An 18,220-nucleotide genomic window follows, 5' to 3' on the forward strand; every position below is an offset into this window, starting at 1 on the left:
GGTGTGTGTCTGTGTGTGAGTGTGTGTGTGTCTTTACTTGTGCTTTTGCTGTCTGCATTCCTTCCTTGGGCATTCACGGGAGAGATGCTCTGAAGCCCTCATCCTTTGCATTTGTGCACCATTGCAGCAGATACCTGTGATGCGGACTCATTGTAGCCGCTGACTTTTGGAGGTGAATAAAGTGGGGGGGGGGGCTAGCACAGCCCCTGGAGTCACTGGCTCCCCCGTGGCCCTGGGGTGCTTGTGCCCAGGACGAGCCAGCCTTCCACCCAGGGCAGGGTGCTGCAGATGCTTTCAGTGTTAGGGGCTTTGCTGGACTCTTGTCCAGCAGCACAGAGCAAGGGAAGTTGGTCCTTTTTCCTAATAAAGTTTGAAGAGATTTAGGAAATTTGTTTTGCTCAGTCTTAGGGAATTTTTCCTTTCTCGGCCTCCCCTCATCCCCTTCAGAATACATCAAGGCTGCTTCATCTGGAACCCTTTCATTTGTCTACTCAATATGAAGTCTTGTTCTTCTAATAATATTCTGTCTTTATGTTTAATTCTGTGTTAACATCTGTGACATTTTTTTCGGATATGCTGTAACTAGCACGTTTTATTTTGCCCATCTGTTGCATTAAGAGATTATGGCTCTTGACGAGAAAGCCTCCTTTGGAGGCTCTGACTGCAGATCCTCCCATTTCCTAATGCTCTTCGTTTTCAAGTGTAAATATTTTCTTATTATGAGCATAACAATGTGTTGTAGCCTTAGTCCTGGAGTTTAAAATCTTAAGTTCGTCCATAGTATTCTCATGGTTCAAAAATATGATTATTAAGTAGGTTTGAAGTTACTCGTCTGGACCGGCATATAATGGAGAGTTCTTAAACCCAAATAAAAAAGATTTGCAAGTTAAGCTTCTCCTGGGATTGAAAGCTGCTCTGTGTAGGTGTAGGAGCGAAAGAAATCTTGGTGACTAATGGCCAGATTTATCATCTAACTCTCCGGGGTTTTGGCAAGGAGGCTGCTGTAAGTCAGAAATGATCTCTAGTCTTAAAAGAGACTCTTTAGACTGAGGGCATAGATGCAAGAACTAACCTGTAACAAAGCAGGGGACTTGAAAAATTAATCTGTGCTCACCATCTTATTTTGCAGCTGAGTAAATCCTGTTATTGAATTCATCTTTTTAAGATGTGAAGTCTGATTCTTTAACTAATCCGTCGGTAAAGCTGGTGTTGGGGGTTTGCTTTGTCACTAGTCAGATGGCAGCGTCGTTCCCGATTGGCCTGGCGCTGTGTGCCAGAGTCGCGGCTCAGAAGGGAGCAGAGGCCTCCTTGTCGGCCTCCCCGGAGCCCATTGGTGGTGGGGCATCGCTGAAATGTCTCTGCTCTCCGATGGGACCTTTACAGAGCCGGGGCCAGACCTCTTCTCAGTGCTTCCGTGACACTTTGTTTTAAGACTTAGAAGCCTCGAATGTCATAAGATAGCAGGTCTTGTATGATGAGGCCTGTACTTCTTTTTTTCCCCCAAAAAGTGAAAACAGATATTTAAGCTGAATGAGCACACTGCTTAAGAATGTGATGAAAAATCATAGTGCTATATTAATAAAGGATTCTTCATGTTGTTTTGTGTGTACAGTGAAAACTCCCCAGGATGTCCTTTGGCCAAAGAAATCTTTCTTCAGTTCTGGAGGAATTGCCCCAGATCTCAAGCTCCTGCTTGTACATAATTGTAGGCTCAGGCAGATGTTTGCCACTGGCTGGTGTGGAGCCTGGGGAGTATTCACCCCCATGGATCCTGCCTCCCCTCCTTTCCTCTGCCCATCCCTCTGCCACCCTAGAATCAGGGGTTCGGGGCCATCTGCCTCCTTACCCATCTTCAGCTCCACGGGGAGATAGGGAGAGGCAGATGGAAGCAGTGAGTTGGTGCAGCTGCAGCTGCACGAGCCTGGAACTGGAAAGGGAAGTAAGTGCTCTGTGAGCCCCTGGATGCCATCCTTGTCAGCAGCACGTTGTCCCCTTGTCTGAACCGGGCTTCGCAGAATGAGGGACGCTGTTAGGAGAGGTCGGTCTGTGAACCGTCCCCCAAGGAATGGATTACTGTTAACCAAAATATTTCTGTTTAATGATCTCAGGGGTTAATGGAAGCTTCTGAGTGTGTGTGTGTGTGTGTGTGTGTGTGTGTGTGTGTGTGTGTGTGTGTATAGACAACCAGAGGCTTGCCTGCTCTTTCGTGCCTGACTCCTCTCCTGAAGGCTGCTGTCACTCTTTCCATTCCATCATTAATATGTTTAATCATGCAGCGAGTATTAAAAAGGACAGGAAATAGTGGACGGAGCCTTGAGCTTGGAGCCAGGAAGCCCGGGCCCACCTTCTGCCTCAGACACTCCCTAGCACGGCAGCTCGGCACCAAAAGCCTCAGTCTGCTCATCTGTGGGGAGATGGTGTTACTTGCATTACACACCAGATTGTTGGTAGCAAAGTGCTTTGCAGATGGGTTTCTATCCTTATTTCGGTGCACAATCATCCCTGAAGATTTTGTATAAACACAAATTCATGTTATGAGCATGGTAGTGATAGCACTCTGTTGTCCATTCCCCATCTCAGTGCCTTTGCACAGGCTGTGCCTTGTGCCTGGAGCACCCTCACTCCACCGTCCTTTAAAGGACCATTTAAACACCAGCTCCTGAACCCCGCACATAGCTTGTATTTACTTGGTATATATTGTGAATTCATGGCCATGTTGTTTGCCATGACAGAATGGGTTGCTTGGTCACAGCATCTGCAGTCAGACAGCCAGTCAGTGAACAAGCCTTTATCAGTCACTTGCTGCCTTCCAGGCTGAGGACACAGAGGAGGACACAAGACGTCTCTGTCCTCTGGGAACTCACAGGCAGTGGGAGAGAGGGCTGGCCCACAGGTGTGCCCCTGGGTTATGTACAAGGACAAAGCAAGGCCTCCACACTCCAGGGGAGCAGGAAGCTGGAGTGGCCCATTTGTAGAGTGTTTCCCCTGTGCTGGGCCAAGCCCTGCGCAGACTCTGTCCATCCTCAGCTCTGGGGGTGCTGCTATTATCCTCATTCAGCCGTTGAGGAAACTGAGGCAGGCAGGTTAAGCACCTTGCCTAAAGTCACACAGCTGTATGAGGCTAGATTTGAACTCAGGGCTTCCTGACTCCAGGCCCAACACTCTGTCCCCAGCGGCCTCCCTGAAGGAAGCCTGGGGACTCTGGGAGGTCAGAGTGGGGAGGCAGGAGGCTGGGTAGGGGCCTGGCATGTGATGTCCTCTCCCCCTCTCTGGGTGGCAGGTCTTTCTGGGATCAGAATTCCCAGCGAGCTTCCTGTTCAGTGCTGCAGGTCAGCGTTGAGCTGGGGCAGTTCATGTGATGGGCAGAGCTGCCTGGTGAGTGGTGCCTAACCAGGGGCTGAGTCATTGAGCACAGCGCTGTTTGGGGAAGCCCCGCAAGGCTGAGGGGGCCGTTAGGGGGAGCCCCAGTGCGCAGAGCGCTGGGCCTCCAGCCTCAAGCACTTACCCTATTTGCCTCAGTTTCCTCAACTGTAAAATGAGCTGGGGAAAGAAATGGCAAACCGCTCCAGTGTCTCTGCCAAGAAAACCCCAGACAGTCAGACTTGACTGAAACAACTGAACCATAACGTTTTTTAAAATAGTATTTTATTTTTTTCTCCCAGTTATATGTAAAGACAGTTTTTTTTTGGAGGGGGGAAGGCAAGGCAGTTGGAGTTAAGTGACTTGCCCAAGGTCACACGTAAGTGTGTCCAGTGTCTTGAGACCGTATTAGAACTCAGGTCTCTCCAGGGCCAGTGCTGTATTCATGGCGCCGCCTAGCTGCCCCCTGAAGACAATTTTCAACATTCATTTTTTAAGAATTTTGAGTTCCAAATTTTCTCTTTCCTTCTTTCACCTCCCTCCTCCCTGAGACGGTAAAGCATTTTCATAGAGGTTATACATGTTCAATCATGCAAAACATGTTACTTTGTTAGTCGTGTACAACAGCAATTTTAACAGAAGTTTCTGTAGCAGCATTTTCAGGTTCTCAAAGTGTGTCCTGTGGCTTTGCTCCTTATCTCAGTGCCCCCCCCCAAGGTCTTCCTTCCGAGAGGACTTTCCTCCGTCTACTTCTACCTGATTACTGACCTGCCTCCCCCTTGGGCAGCTCCTGAGGCCAGGGCTGGGTTTTTGCCTTTCTTTGTATCATTAGCAGTTAGCTCTGTGCCTGGTGCATAGTAAGCATTTAATCAATGCTTGTTGATTGATCGATATTATGCCTGTTTAAGGGAAACTGAGGCCCAAGCCTACAGTTAGTGATTGCCCTAAGGCCTCTCTGATTCGGGTCTGTGTACTGGGGACAGTGTCACTAAAAAATTTAAAACAGAAAGTAAAAACCCAAGTGACAGACGCTTTTGGAATGTGAAGTTCTGAAAGGACAGGTCACTGGATCCTGCACCTAGGCAGGGCACACCTAATCTGGGCGCCTTCCTCCTTTGATTCTTTTCTATCGGTCATGGCGACCTCAGCGTTCTAGGTAGGGTTAAATGAGGGACTGTTTCAGCCACTCATTCCCTCTTACTCCCATGGCCTAGGTATCACCTGGATGTACCCCCCATCCATGAGGATGTGATTTGGGTGGAGGAGGCCTCCAGTCTGGGACTTGTGAGTGGGTGCTGCCAGTGTCAGAGGCACCATGCTGGTTGGCTTGGCCCCCTGAGGTCTGAATACAAGTTAAGGCCAGTTCCCACTTCCAGCTGGGAACTCATTAGACACCAACCCTCACCTTGTCTGGGTCTTAGAGTTGCCCAAGAGGGGTCACACGGCTGATGAATGTTGGGCGACTCGCAGTGGAGCCTAGGCTTCCTGATTCACAGGATCATCCATTTAGAGTGGAAAGAGGTCATTGAGGCCATTGAGTGCAGCCTTCATTTGACAGGTAGCAGGTTAGGGGAATGACTTGCCCTGAGTTTTGTGCTAGTGAGAGCCACTGGCAGGATTCCAACCCACATCTTCTTGATGCCAAGTCCAGTGCTCTAACCATTAGTCCAGGCTGCACCGTGACTGCATGCCCTAGCTTCTATAGGTGTATCGACATTAACATTTGCCAGGCTCCAAGCATGGATATGTTCTTCCATATCAGCGTTTTAGATCAGCAGTAGGGGGATCTGTTAAGCTCAGTGTCATCTGAGGCTTCTGAGATGCCCTCAGAAGTGAGGCAGGAGGCTGCACAGAGAGCCTTTTCTAGAAACAACGGGACCTCTCATTTTAATAGCCCGACATGTGGGATGGTTCTGTGTATCCTAGAAGGCCTTTTGAGATTTATCTTTAAATATAAACAAGCAGTGTATAATCAGAATGGGCTCCTAGTTGTTATTCCTGCTTCTGTACATTTTTAAAAAGTTTTATTGATGCCCTTTTTACATCACTGATTTTCAATATGATCTTCCCTGTTCTCCTGTAAAGCCCTCCCTTGCTATGAAGAGAAAAGCAGCCATGTCCAGGGCTGTGACTGACAGGAGAGTCACTGCCGGCACCCCTCGCCTCCTTGATGAGAAACAAGTGGTCATTCTGTTTTGTTGTTTGGGCCCCGTGTATCTCCTCTGCATCACCTGTTACTGATGGATTTCTCCGTTCATCCTTTCTTAACTGCACAGAACCACTCCATTCACCTACCACACGTTGTTTAACTGTGGGCACCTACTTTGCTTCCAGTTCTTTGTTATCACAAAAAAGTGCTGCTGTGAATACTTTTTTAAATGTAACACTTCCCTTCCTTCATTGATAGGCATGCCAGGAGCGAGATCACCAGGGCAAGGGGTTCCAATAGTTGAGTTAATTTTTTTCCTCCATGATTCCAAATTGATTTCCAGAAAGATTGGGCCACTTCTATCATAGTTTGACCAGTGGTATTAATAGCTGTCTTTGCAGTCCTTAGGACAGTGACTTTGCATTCCCAGGTGCTGCATTCATCTCATTACATTTTAAAGTATTTCTACCTTCCTGAAAGGTGTTATGTACAGAATTACCTCATCATTTAGAAGCAGCGCGTGTAAAGGAAAGAACCTTGGTCCATGCAGGAGGCTTGAATCAAGGCTGAGTTCTCATTCTTATTAACCCGAGTCAGCCTTGTTCTCTGGGAACCTCAGTTTCCTCACCTGCAGAGTGGGAACAGTGTTTACATCCCTTCTCTCATAGGGTTGCTCTGAGGAAAGCACAATGCACACTTTTAAGCACCACATCATTCTGGGTTTTTTAGTCTTCTAATGATTATTTCCATGAGTCATTTCCATATGTGTCCATGATCAAGAATAATAACAGCAAGACTGTTTCTGTTCTTTTCTTTCTTCAGTTCTTTAGCTGTGGTTTCCCTCTTTTGGTTTCTTACCCCTTTGTCTTTTATTTCTGCCTTTGATGGAGTCTTTGGTTCTGGGTCCAGAGAGAATGAGATGCTTTCCAGGCCATCGCTCCCAATTTAAGGTAGATCTGCACTTTGGCCATCCCCGGTGCATGCTCATCTAGTGTTTGGAAAGATTTTCAGAGGAGAGTCAGCATCCTAATGACCCATTATTGTCTGCTAGACTTCTCTGGCCCCAAACCTTTGGCTTGATGTAAATTTGGAGGTGTCATGGCATCCTGGAAAGAAAGCTGGGATTGGACTCAGAAGCCCTGGCTCTGACACTTGTTACTTGTCTGACCTTGGGCCTCGGTCTCCAAAATGATGGGACTAGATTAGGTGACCCCCAGAACCCCTTCTAAATCCAAATCTAATTTTGTCAGCAGCAGAGATGAAATAATAAAATCTAATAATTAGTCATATAATTTCACTATTGGACGGGACCTCAGAGAGGCTGCTGACCCATTCTTGAGCAGTGACCCCCACAGCGTCACTGACAATTTGGTTATCCAACCTCCTTTTCATATGACAGGCAAATGGAAGGGAATAGAGAAAATAAGATGGAAGGCAGATTAAGGGAGGGATAAGTCCTCGGCAAACTGAGCTCCAACTAAGGATTACAAAGATACTTACAGCAGCTCTTTTATCAGCGGCAGAGAATTTGGAACTAAGGAAGTTGGCTACTAAAGGGGGAAAGACTGTCAAGTTATGGTAGAGAAGTGTGAGGGAACGCAATGGTGCCATAAGAAATGGTTATGGGAAAGCCACAAAGATTTCTGTGAACTACATAGAGTGAGGTGAGCTGAGTCCTGAGAAAGGTTGATACAATGACAGCCACATTGTAAAGACAGATAGCTCGGAAAGACTTAGGGCTTCTTACCTTTGCAGAGACCAACTCATAAGGAGACCTGCTGCCTGCCTCCAGAGAGAGGCCGTGGGTTCTGAGGACAGATCGAGACTTTTTTGGTATTTTATTTTGCTTGTTATGTTATGTTATTTTTTTTTGCTTGTCTGTATGTTTATAACATGGGCTTTGTTTTCCTTTCTCATTTCGGTGTGAGGGCATGCAGGAAGAAGGCATGTTTTTGTTGATTGAAAAACAAACAAATGTTTGTTAAAAAATAAAAATGGAATAGGTTGGGGGGAACGGGGGTTTCCCCCTCATTGGAAACCTTCAGAGAATCCTGGAGTGAGAGCTGGAAGGGACCTGAGAGGCTGTCAGGTCCAATCCTTTCATTTTACAGAGGAGGAAACTGAGGCCCAGAGTATTTAAGTGACTTGCCCAGGATCGTGTAAGTATGAGATGACAGAGGCAGGATTTGAGCTTATGTTCTCAGACTCTTTTTTATTCAGGCGTAGGTTGAACCAGATGAATTCTTAAGCGCCTTCAATCAGTCAGTCAGTTAACCAGCACTTAGTGCAGTGCCTGGGACACAGTAGATGCTTAAGAATGGTTTACTGATATTTGGGGGTTTGAAGGAGAGCTTTTATTCTTTTGTTGATATATAGTTGATATAAAGAGGAACTTTTTAAAAACCTAAGTTGGACACTCTGCAACTATGTATAAAACTCTTGCGGTTTGTTTTGGGTTCTAGCAATAAAGCAGCATGGGCTAAGAATGCACTGAAAAAAAAAGGTTTACTGATTAGTTGAATCAATAAGCATTTATTAATTGGCAGCTGTATGCCATGATTCTGTGATTGCCCTATTGTAGTTTTGGTATTTTAATATGATAGACAGATTTGTTCTCCAATTGGCTACCTTGTTATAGGCATTCCAGCCTTTTTTGTTTGAAGTCTTTCTGATGAGTTTATGCACATTAGAACTGGTGAACAGATCATATTGACTCTAAGTCAGGTAGAGATGTCATAGAGAAATGTTTTCAGTTTTAAAAGGTAGTCTGTAACTCTAGGACACTGAGATTTAAAGATTTATTTCTTTAGACTTCTAGCCCAGAAGAACTTTTGCAAACTTTATTTCATTTTTCCTTCATTTCCTGATGTTTGTTAATTCAGTTAAGAAACCCTGGACTTTTTATTCTTTCTTTAAATATATTTCATGTGTGATCACATGAACTTTTGTTAGAGAAATGGATTCTTCTGCCAGTTTCAGATTCTTGAAATAAAAGGACCAGTGTGGAATATCTTGCCAAGCTCCCTGTAAAATCGAAAAGTTCTGTTGGCTTTGTGGAGCACTCAGGAGCCTGTCTATTGTTCTTTCTTTTTTGTTTTTGTTTTTTCTTAGGTTTGTTAAAGTTTTGCACCGTAGGATTTTGTGGAATTGGCAGTCTGATTGACTTCATTCTCATTTCAATGCAGGTAAGCCTGATTTCTAAGTATATTCACTTTATGTGTAAGGGTAGGAGTGTGTGTGTGTGTGTGTGTGTGTGTGTGTGTGTGTGTGTTTTATTCAGGAAGAAAAAATGTGTATAAATCCAAGGACTTTGGTCTTTTGGTTCTTGCTTTTCCACATTGCCTCTGAGAAGGGTCTTCTCCTTCATGCGCCTTCTCAGAGTGGGAAGGAGGAACAGCCTTCCTTTATTCTCCTCTTTTAAAGGTTCATTTCTTGTTTCTTTTTGGCCCAGCCTAGTTTCTTTTAGGTCCGTGCACTATGTAGGTCCATGCACTACGAATCCATGTAGAGCATGAACTGGTCTCATTGGTTTTGTTTATTGGTGTTCTCTTTTGGGTAGACCAGACACCTCTGTTCCAGTGATAGGTATTTCCATAAGTTTTCATGACACATCTTTTCGTTTTTGTGAGCCTAGTAGTGGTCGATTAAAATTGTGCATCTCTGGTTATACCCATTCACAGACTAAAATGTAGTAGAATTGAGGGGTAAAAAAATGGCATTCGGCATAAGTATTAAAAAGTCTTTTTGCACATTGTCTGGAACTAATAATACATTTCAAATTTCTATCACACATCACACTAAGAGGTTGACAGTTGTTAAAGTTTTCCAAATTTGCTTCGTAAAATTGCTCTACCAGATAACTGCCATGTTTCTGAGTAGTCACAGAGTCCTTTGGGTATTTACTTTGCAAACTATTATGTCCCAGATCAGGGTTTGTGGAGTTTAAGATAAATGGCCATATTTAGCTTTTGAACCTAGAAAATACATTTCTTCCTTTATTCATCAAACTTTTGTTAAGTGCCTGACATTGGAACAAGCTTGTCCTTGATCCTACAGCAAGTATGCAGGTTACCGCCTTCTGATTGCCTTTCGTTCTGTTCCCCTTCTGTGAAATACAGCATCTCCAGGCCTCACCTTTTCGCCGATTTATACGGTTAGTCTTTATTCTACGGATAAAAGCACAGATCTAGGAGGAGAACATGCAGGTTGCCATATTGTGAGGAGGAGGCAGCATCTGGGGAAAGAGGACGACCAGCAGCATTAAACAATGGAAATATTGAGTTTTGAATTTGGAATTCTACTATATTCCCCCCCAAGCATCTGCCCTTCCTCCTCTGACTGTGGGACAGGCAAGGAGGCATGAAGAGGCTGAGGTAACATTTTACATATGTTAGGAAAGTGGTGTCTCATGTTAAATGACATTCAAAGAAATTGAATGTATCATTGGGATTCTTAGAGTTAAGACTTCCAAACTAAGTAGCTCCACGGTCCCACCATCTGGCTGATAGCTTTAGAAGGAGTTGTATCTTTTGGTCGTTGCAGCATTTCCTTGCAGCTCTGATTTACATAAAATCACAAACTTGGAAAGGACCTCAAGAAAGCATCAGCTGATTCAGCCTCTGCCTTGAGGCGGCTGAATGCCTACATTCTGGTAACTGATCCCTCTCTTCCTCAAGACCCCCAGGGAAGTGGAATCCACAGGAATCGGAAGATGTTTGGGGGAAGAATTGGCACCCGTGGTCCCCTGCAGTAACTGTCAGGATGGAAGACCAGCTCTGAAGTGCCATCAGCTGGGGCAGGAGCAGTCCCTTCTCTGAAGCTGCCAAGCATCATTCTCCATGCCCGTGATAAGCGTGAACATGTGGCTGCATCTTAAGGGAGGTGTTTCCAAGATGAATCGTTTTTAAACAAATATGAATAACTTTTAACTACAAGCATTATCGACGTATGTTAATATTTATGGCTGGAATAGATTTGTTCCAGTTGATCATAGACATTTCCATCCTGCTTTTCTGTGTGTGCAGTTCTTCTCTGCCCCTTTTCCCCTGCTCTCCGGGCCCATTTTTTTTTTTAACCATTAAATATTCCTCCCCAGTGGTTAGTAGTGTTTTTCTGTTGGGCTGTGATCCCAGAAACACATCGTGCATGGCCTCATGACCTCCTAAAACGCACATTATGATTTTTCTTTTGCACTTCATAGTTTGTAACGAAAACTCAGAAAAACCATCCTAAGGGAAAAATAGGTCTAGATACCTGTGTTCTGATGTTAGATTAATGGTAAAATGCTGTTCAGTGTCTGTGGCTAAAGGAAGTAGTCTCACCTTGAAGCTCATGCAGTTCAGAAACTGTATCTACTGTTCATTACCAAACCTAGACGGGGTGTTCGATGCTCAGTCCTAAAGCAACACCTGTGTAATGATATACTGATGGCATCAGGGTGGGGGGTGGGGTGTGAAGTAGTGCAGGATAGTAAACTGCCTCAGTGCCTGGGACCCAGGGCCAAGTCTGAACTCCCCGGGCAGTCCAGGGGAGCCCCTCCATATCCCTCTGCTTCCCTGAGACAGTTCTGATGGTCAGAGAAGCCCTGCTCACTTGGCTTCTGCAGCTGGCTGGTCTCGGCCGTCACCAGGTCAGCAGCACTGCAGAGATTCCTTGTCACGACTCCCCGGTGTCACCTGTATCTAGTGGACAGCCTTCATGTCGGATATCATCTCTGCCACTCATTTTGGCACTTGGCCATTTAATGTCCATGGGATCATAGATTAGATCTGGAAGGGATGAAGAGATTCTCCAGTCCTCTGCCTCACCTGTGCAGTCTATAAGGGGCAGATCCAGGATTAACCCTCCCCCCCTGTCCCCGACATCAATAAGGCTTTACCAAGTGCCTGAGAAGGCTCTGAGATGGGGCTCAGAGTGTTGTGTTGGAGGAGCTGAGAGAGCGGCCATTTGGGCGCCTGACACGCAGTGAGGCCGAAGTGGGCAAGCAGAAGACATAAAGCTTTGTCCTCAAGGATCTACCTGTGCTGTACACCTGAGGCAAGCCCTTGCTGACAGTGTGGAAGAGAGACCATCTAGGAGGCCATGGCAGTAACTTGGCCCGAGCTGTCATAAGCTATTGGATGACAGGGCCTAAGACTTGGGACGTTGTTGGCCCTCACCAAACGTAGCCCGGTGGTCACTCCCTTGCTGGAGGAACCTATTGAGTGATTTAGGGCCTTCCTGGAGGAGCAATGGATAAATGTGTAGCATGGCATTAGAGTGCTGTTCTCTCGTCTCCTGGACCTCTGCTGGTTTAATCAGCCACACCCTGCTACACCGGTTAGCTGGGGTTCCTTTAGACTGGTGGCAATACCATGACCCTGTAGGTCCTCGAGGTCCCTTTCTCTGCTGTTGTGTGAAGTTGATATTAAACAAAACATTTAGGAGTATGATCTTCAGCTCAGCGCCCAATTAGGAAATTCCTAACATTCAGCCAGAGTTTTGGTTCTCTGACCTAATTGGAATCTATGTTTATCTCTAGCTAAGCCCTGGCCTCTTTATTGGTAAGGCAAAAATTCAGGTTACCAGAAACACTGGGGTCAAGAAACAAGCGGAGTGTGTGTTAATGGGCAGGAAAGAGCAGCTGGGGGAGGAGGCCTAATTCTGAAACTCCCCTCAGTCAGTGAAGAGTCCAGCTAGAGGATGGAGTACCTGAGCCCCTGCCCTGGAGTCAGGAGGACCTGAGTTCAAATGTGGCCTCAGACGCTTGCTGGCTGTGTCACCCTGAACAAGTCACTTACCCCAGTTTTCCTCAGTTTCCTCATCTGTAAAATGAGCTGGAGAAGGAAATGGCAAACCCCTCCAGTATCTTTGTAAGAAAGCCTCAAATGTGGTCATGGAGAGTCAGATACAACTGAAACTAACAGCCTGAGTCGTGAGGGTTGGCCACCCTCTTTGGTCTCTGGTGTTCGCTGACCCTCTGCTGCTTTTTCTTCAGGCTCCACTTTTGAGGTCCTCCCTTCCTTCCAATATCTCTCCTAGACTGTACATGACTAAGCGTGTCTAGGTAAGACCCCGTGGCATGACTCAGGATCTAGAGTCCCACATGGGCCTCTGGGTGAAGACAAGGGCTTGCTCTCTGAACTGCCAGTCAGTTCTCAAGCCTGATTACAAATTCGTGGTAAGAAACTTGTAAATAATGCCATAAAAGCTAGATGATAGGGGCGGCTAGGTGGGGCGGTGAGTAAAGCGCCGGCCCCGGAGTCAGGAGGATCCGAGTTCGGTTCCAGCCTCAGACACTTAATACCCACACACAAAAAAACTAGCTGTGTAACCTTGGGCAAGTTACTTAACCCCAGTTGCCCTCAAAAAAAAAAAAAGAGCTAGATGATATTGCCTGACTGATGGTGGCTAGGAGAGAGTCCTCCAATAATGTGCTTTCTCTCGGGACGCCCTAGTTCCATGAAACAGTTTCTGGGAGACTACCTCTGGGCTCTATTAAAATAGAACTGAACCTTCCGCTCCTTTGGTGGCGAGCATGCTCAGGAGTCCAAAGTCAGGGCCCAGTCCTGCTTGGGGTTAGTTAGCTTTGTTATGGTCACAGATGTGCCCCCTCACCCTGTAAACAGATGGTGAGGATCACAAGAGGAGGCCAGGCCCCTTGGTCAGCTGTGGAGTCTCTGCTGGGCGGGGGGTGAATAGAAAACACAACAAACATTTGCCTTCACTGTCTGACCCAGTCATTTCCTCACAGGTGTTTTGTACTCCCTGTGAGAATCTGGACAGTTGATGGATCTCACTCAACTCTTCCCATGAATCCACACATTGTTATCTCACTTGACCTAGGAGAAAATTGAGGCCCAGCAGGGCTTAAGTGGCTTGGGAGCAGCACAATGGAGTTGGAGCCAGAAGACCCGGGTTCAGCTCCTGACTCTGCTCCTTGCTGCCTGTGCTACCTTGGGCAACTCATTCATCCTTAGCCTCAGTTTCCTCATTTGTGAAATGGATTAGACTAGATGAATGCTTGTCACTTCTGTCTCTAAATTTAGGATCCTGTGACTTGCCTGTGGCCCTAGGCAGAATTCGAACTCTAGGCTCGCCTGCCTCCACACCCAGCAGTCTAGTCACCTACCTCCTTGGTCTCTGGTGTCTCTTAGGCCTGAATTTGAATCTTTAGACCACATGTGGATTTTTGGGCATGGGGAGCAAAATGAATGGAATTTCTAAAGCAAAGGTTGGGTCCATTCTATGGCTGGAACCAAATGCTTTGTTTTCCTTGAGAGACTCCAGTCTGTGCTCTAGACTTTTCCCAAGGAAATCCTTGGTTGTATTTTCATTGAGGAGGAGGATGAATGGTCCTTCCAGGGCCTGGATGCCTGCTCGTGGTATGTCCCCTTCAAGGTCGACACAGAAGGCGAGCTGTGGAGGTTTAAGGGGCCTAGATGGTTAAACTGAGAATCGTAATGGACACCACAGGCTGAACTCCTGAACCTGCATTGCCGGCAGCCCAGGCGTCCTCTCCTGATTGCCAGGAGAAAGTGACCTGAGTCCTGAGGAGGAGATGTGGCTTCCAGGGTGTGTATAGGGGGCCCCTGGTGACCTTTGTCAGTGGGGTCCAAAGCAATAAGGTTTTCTTTTTGGTTTGGTCCAGCTCTTTGCCTTCTGTTGTCCTGCTTCATTCTTCTGTATATCCCCAAGCCTGTTTTATCTTCCCTCTACAGATTTCCTTTCTTATACCCACAACTATTTTTCACCTGAACTTAGGGCCTAAAAAGGTTTTATTTTTAACTTGAAACCAGATGTAATCAGAAGAAGGGAGCATATTTATTAGCTTCATCCTTGACTTCACGATCAGACCTAGGAAAGTACTTTTTCAAGCCAAATGCCAGGTAAACAACTTTGTAACCTTTTTAGGAGATGTTTTCACTGATGATTGTGACGGAATAGATAACTAAGGATGAAAGCTTTCAAAATATTGCCAATTACCTCTGTAATTAAAAAACATTTTTTTTCCCTTTTTTAGATTGTTGGTCCTTCTGATGGCACTAGTTACATTATAGATTATTATGGAACAAGACTTACAAGACTGAGCATTACCAATGAAACGTTTAGAAAAACACAGAAGTACCCATAGATATTTAGAACATGGCTCTGTGGTAAGTGACTATTTTATATCTGCCCTCAGCTTTGTAGATGTCAGCAGCAGCTCCTGAAGAGCAGGAGTTAACTTTGGCCTTTGGCACAGTACCTGGCACAGAGCAGGTGCTTAATAAATAGTTGTTAACTGACTAACAGTGTTCATGGATGGGTTGGATTAACAGTTAAAATGGCAATACTGAAATTTATATATTTAAATTTGTCAATTTTGTAAAAATTTTAATGATATTAATTTATATATTTAATGTAATGACAAGCAGCATGGCATGGTAGATAGAAAAGGTAGAAGAAAATTAAGTGTTCTGTATGTAAATTATGAAAGGAAGATATTTTTAAAAGTCAAGAAATGCAAAGATTTATTAGGGGCAAGATACATGTCCTTGACTTCATGAAAAATTTAAAAATATTCTGCATAATTAACATAATATAATTAAAAGGAAAATAACAGAAATTTTTTTGACAAATATGACATTTAAAACTTGATATCTAAAATATATAAAGAACTCTTTAAAGGCCCCAATGGCAATTCCCAGTCCACCATGGTTAAATGATCTAAAGCTATGAATGGAGAGTTTTTGGAAAAGGAAGCTCAGATTGTTTATCATCATTTGAAAAAATTCCTGACCTTATCTATTATCAAAGAAGTGCAGTGCACCAGAGCTTTGAAGTGTCTGCTTGTTCTCATCAAACTGGCAAGAACAGAGTTCAGGAATGGCCACAGGGTCATGGAGGCGGAGGGCTCGGGCTGGGATGAGGTGGATGGGGCTGAGGGACAGCAGAGCCCATTGTGGTAAAAGGAGGCGTCTGCAGTAACTTTGTAGACTTAAAAAAAAAACCCACTTTAACGGGTTCCATTTTTTTCTTTTAGGTTTTGTGCCTCCTTGATTTTAAGAGAACTCCAGAGCGTGAAATCCCAGGCTTTCTAATCGTCCCTGTTCGCACAGCACGCCTTGGTTGCTTCAATGTGATTTTTACTGGAGATTTTTTTTTTAGATATTTTATTCTGAGATTTGGTTGACTGGAGACTTTCTCCGAAGCCTCCCTTAGAGGGCTTTATCACCTACCCACCCGCCTTCCTGTCCTACCCCAAATGCCTTTTCAATAGGCAAGTTGTGGCTTGTCATCTTTCCTTCTTCAAAATAAAACAATAGAATAACCTCTTTGCTGGGTATGATTCATTCACACCATTTCTGGGCTTTCTTATAAGTCTGAGTAGCCGTCTTCTGATTCTGGGTCTGGGTTTGAATTGAGGTTATTTTATTCCTCACTGTCTCTGTGACCTTGGACAAGGGACTTCATTCCTCTGGGCGTCATTTTCCTTCTCTTTATAAGGAGGAGCTTGGGTGAAGAGACTGTTAAGTTCCCCTCCAACTCTTAGTAATAATGACAGTAGCTGGTGTGTCTAGAGTGCGTTTTTATTTTTTTAAAACAGATGGGGAAACTGAGACTGAACAAAGTTAAATGATTTACCCAGGATGATGAAGCTAGTAAGTTTCCAAGGTGGGATTTGAACTCAGGTCTTCCTACTCTTAAGTCTAATTGCTTCTTGAAAACAGTTAATGTCTTATTTGACCAAATATAATTTCTATGGTTTTGGGTGTAACACCTTTTCTGCAGTATTTGGATCTGCCTGAGAAGGGATATCAAAGTGCCTTGGTCTGCCTGGGAAAGCTGAGGCAGCATGGCTGTATCTGTTCATGGATTTGTGCTTGTGAGGTCGGAAACCTTTCTCTCTGTGCTCCTGGTGAAAGCCCAGCTACCGATTCAGCCCTGCCTGTGCCAGGATGTTTGGAGGTGGGTGAGAGAGGGGCAGCCCCAGACAGAGCTCTGAGAGCCACCCCTGTGTCTGTGGCAGCCCCTGGAGCCTGTCCCTCCTCGGCCCTGGAGAGGCCCGGGCATCCTTTCCTAGGCCCTCCTGGAGGAACTCTCAGGGGCTGGGTCAGCTCTGCAGGAAGGGGCCAGCCCTGGCAGCTGGTCATGGATCAGAGAGGTGTGGGTGAGGTGTGTCAGTCCTCTGAACTTTGCAGGTTCTGTATGCAGCTGGTTAGTTCATCTTCTCCTAACAGAGTCCTTTTTTTTTTTTTTAAGCAATTGGGGTTAAGTAACTTGCTCATGGTTACACGGCCAGTTATTTCTGGGTGTGGTGCTAAGTATCTGAGCCCGGACTGGATCCCAGGTCATCCCAACTCTGGGGCCAGTGCTCTTACTCACTGTGCCACCTGGCCACCCCAAACAGAGTCCTTTTAACACTCATTATTGTGTTGAGAGACTGAAGGAAAAGAAGGGTTTGTATGTATTTCAAGGTCAAGGGATCTAAGTCTGGAAAGTAGACAAAGGCTAGTGGCTAATATAATTATTATTCTCCTCCTCATCGTACCCAGGCGTTACACAGCAAGCTCTAAGGTTTGTAAAGTGCTCTGCTTAACCCATTACAGCCTCACAACCACCCTGGGAGGTCTGGTGCAGTTTTTACCCCCATTTTACAGATGAGGAAACTGAGGCCCAGGTAGGCTTAGTGGTTTGTCCAAGGTCACACAATTGTTAACTGAGGCAGGATTTGAACTCGGGTCCTGTCTTCCTGACTAGCACTCTTACCCACTGTACCACCTAGCTGCCTCTAAAATGAATAATAGTAATAAGAATTATATTGTGTTTTTTGTCTGGATCTCTGCTTTCATCAGTGGAGGGAATTCCCATCAAGGAAACTCCCTCAGCAGTGCAGGTTTGCCCCTTCTGTGTAACTTGGGTGGTAGAGAGTGACCTGGGGGCTCTGAGAGGTTCAGGGTCACACAGCTAGGATGCATCAGAGGCAGGGCTTGAACCCAGGTCCTGCTGATTCTGTCCCCCAAATCTCTGTTTTGCCCCTTGGCTGTGTGACCTTTACCCAGCCAACACTCTCTTCCCTCATCTGTAAAACGAGACACTTGAACTCACTGTCTCGGTAGAGTGCTTTCCAGCGGGCATTGACTGCAGACTTTCACTGCAGGCAGCCCATCCTGTGACTGGACAACTGTGTTAGCATTTTTGAGCATGAATTGGCCTCTGAGCCGCCACACTTGCGGCACCCTGGGGTCTGAGGAGAACGGGTCTAATCCATCCGGATGGAGGGTCCCCTCTGCCTCTCGTTTACTCACAAGCCATTGTCAGTGCCCACTGGGCTTGGGTGCCATGCCAGGCCCTAGAGATGGCGGCATCTTGACGAGGAGGATTTCCCGGGCAGCGTGCTCTCTACTCAGACGCTTTCTTAGAGTCAATGAACACAGTGGACTTTTGGGGTCTTGGAAATTTTTTGGTGGTGAGGATGCTGTGAAATAATGTTTGCTCAAGTCAGCCTGGTCCTTTCACACCCCCGCCTTCATTAAGGATTGCCTACAAAGCACGTGAAAAGTATCCCCTTAAAATTCTGGGTAGTTATAGCTAGCGTTCATGTGATGCATTACAGCTCACGGGACACCTTGTATGTGTGATCTCATTAGGTCCTGGGAGCTGGGTGCTTTTGTTATCCCCACTTTTCAGACAAGGAGACTGGGGCAAACAGGTTAAGTGACTTACCCAGGGCCACACAGCTACTAAGTG

The 18,220-nt window shown here is 45.7% G+C and overlaps 1 protein-coding gene across 1 annotated transcript in view; it reads left to right on the forward strand.

Moving 5' to 3' along the window:
- Window positions 1–15,804, forward strand: part of LOC138164912 (TM2 domain-containing protein 1-like) — a 40,646-nt gene extending 24,842 nt beyond the window's left edge. The window contains exons 5-7 of the mRNA XM_069092870.1: window positions 8,621–8,694; window positions 14,511–14,643; window positions 15,513–15,804. Coding sequence (XP_068948971.1) covers window positions 8,621–8,694; window positions 14,511–14,621 — 185 coding nt within the window. The 3' untranslated portion in view covers window positions 14,622–14,643; window positions 15,513–15,804. The remainder of the gene's footprint in view (window positions 1–8,620; window positions 8,695–14,510; window positions 14,644–15,512) is intronic.
- The last annotated feature ends 2,416 nt before the right edge of the window (window positions 15,805–18,220 follow it).

The sequence above is a fragment of the Petaurus breviceps genome, unplaced genomic scaffold (assembly GCF_028583685.1).
Source record: "Petaurus breviceps papuanus isolate PSGF00001 unplaced genomic scaffold, PetGlider_PUasm1.0 207, whole genome shotgun sequence".
Classification (NCBI taxonomy): Eukaryota; Metazoa; Chordata; class Mammalia; order Diprotodontia; family Petauridae; genus Petaurus; species Petaurus breviceps.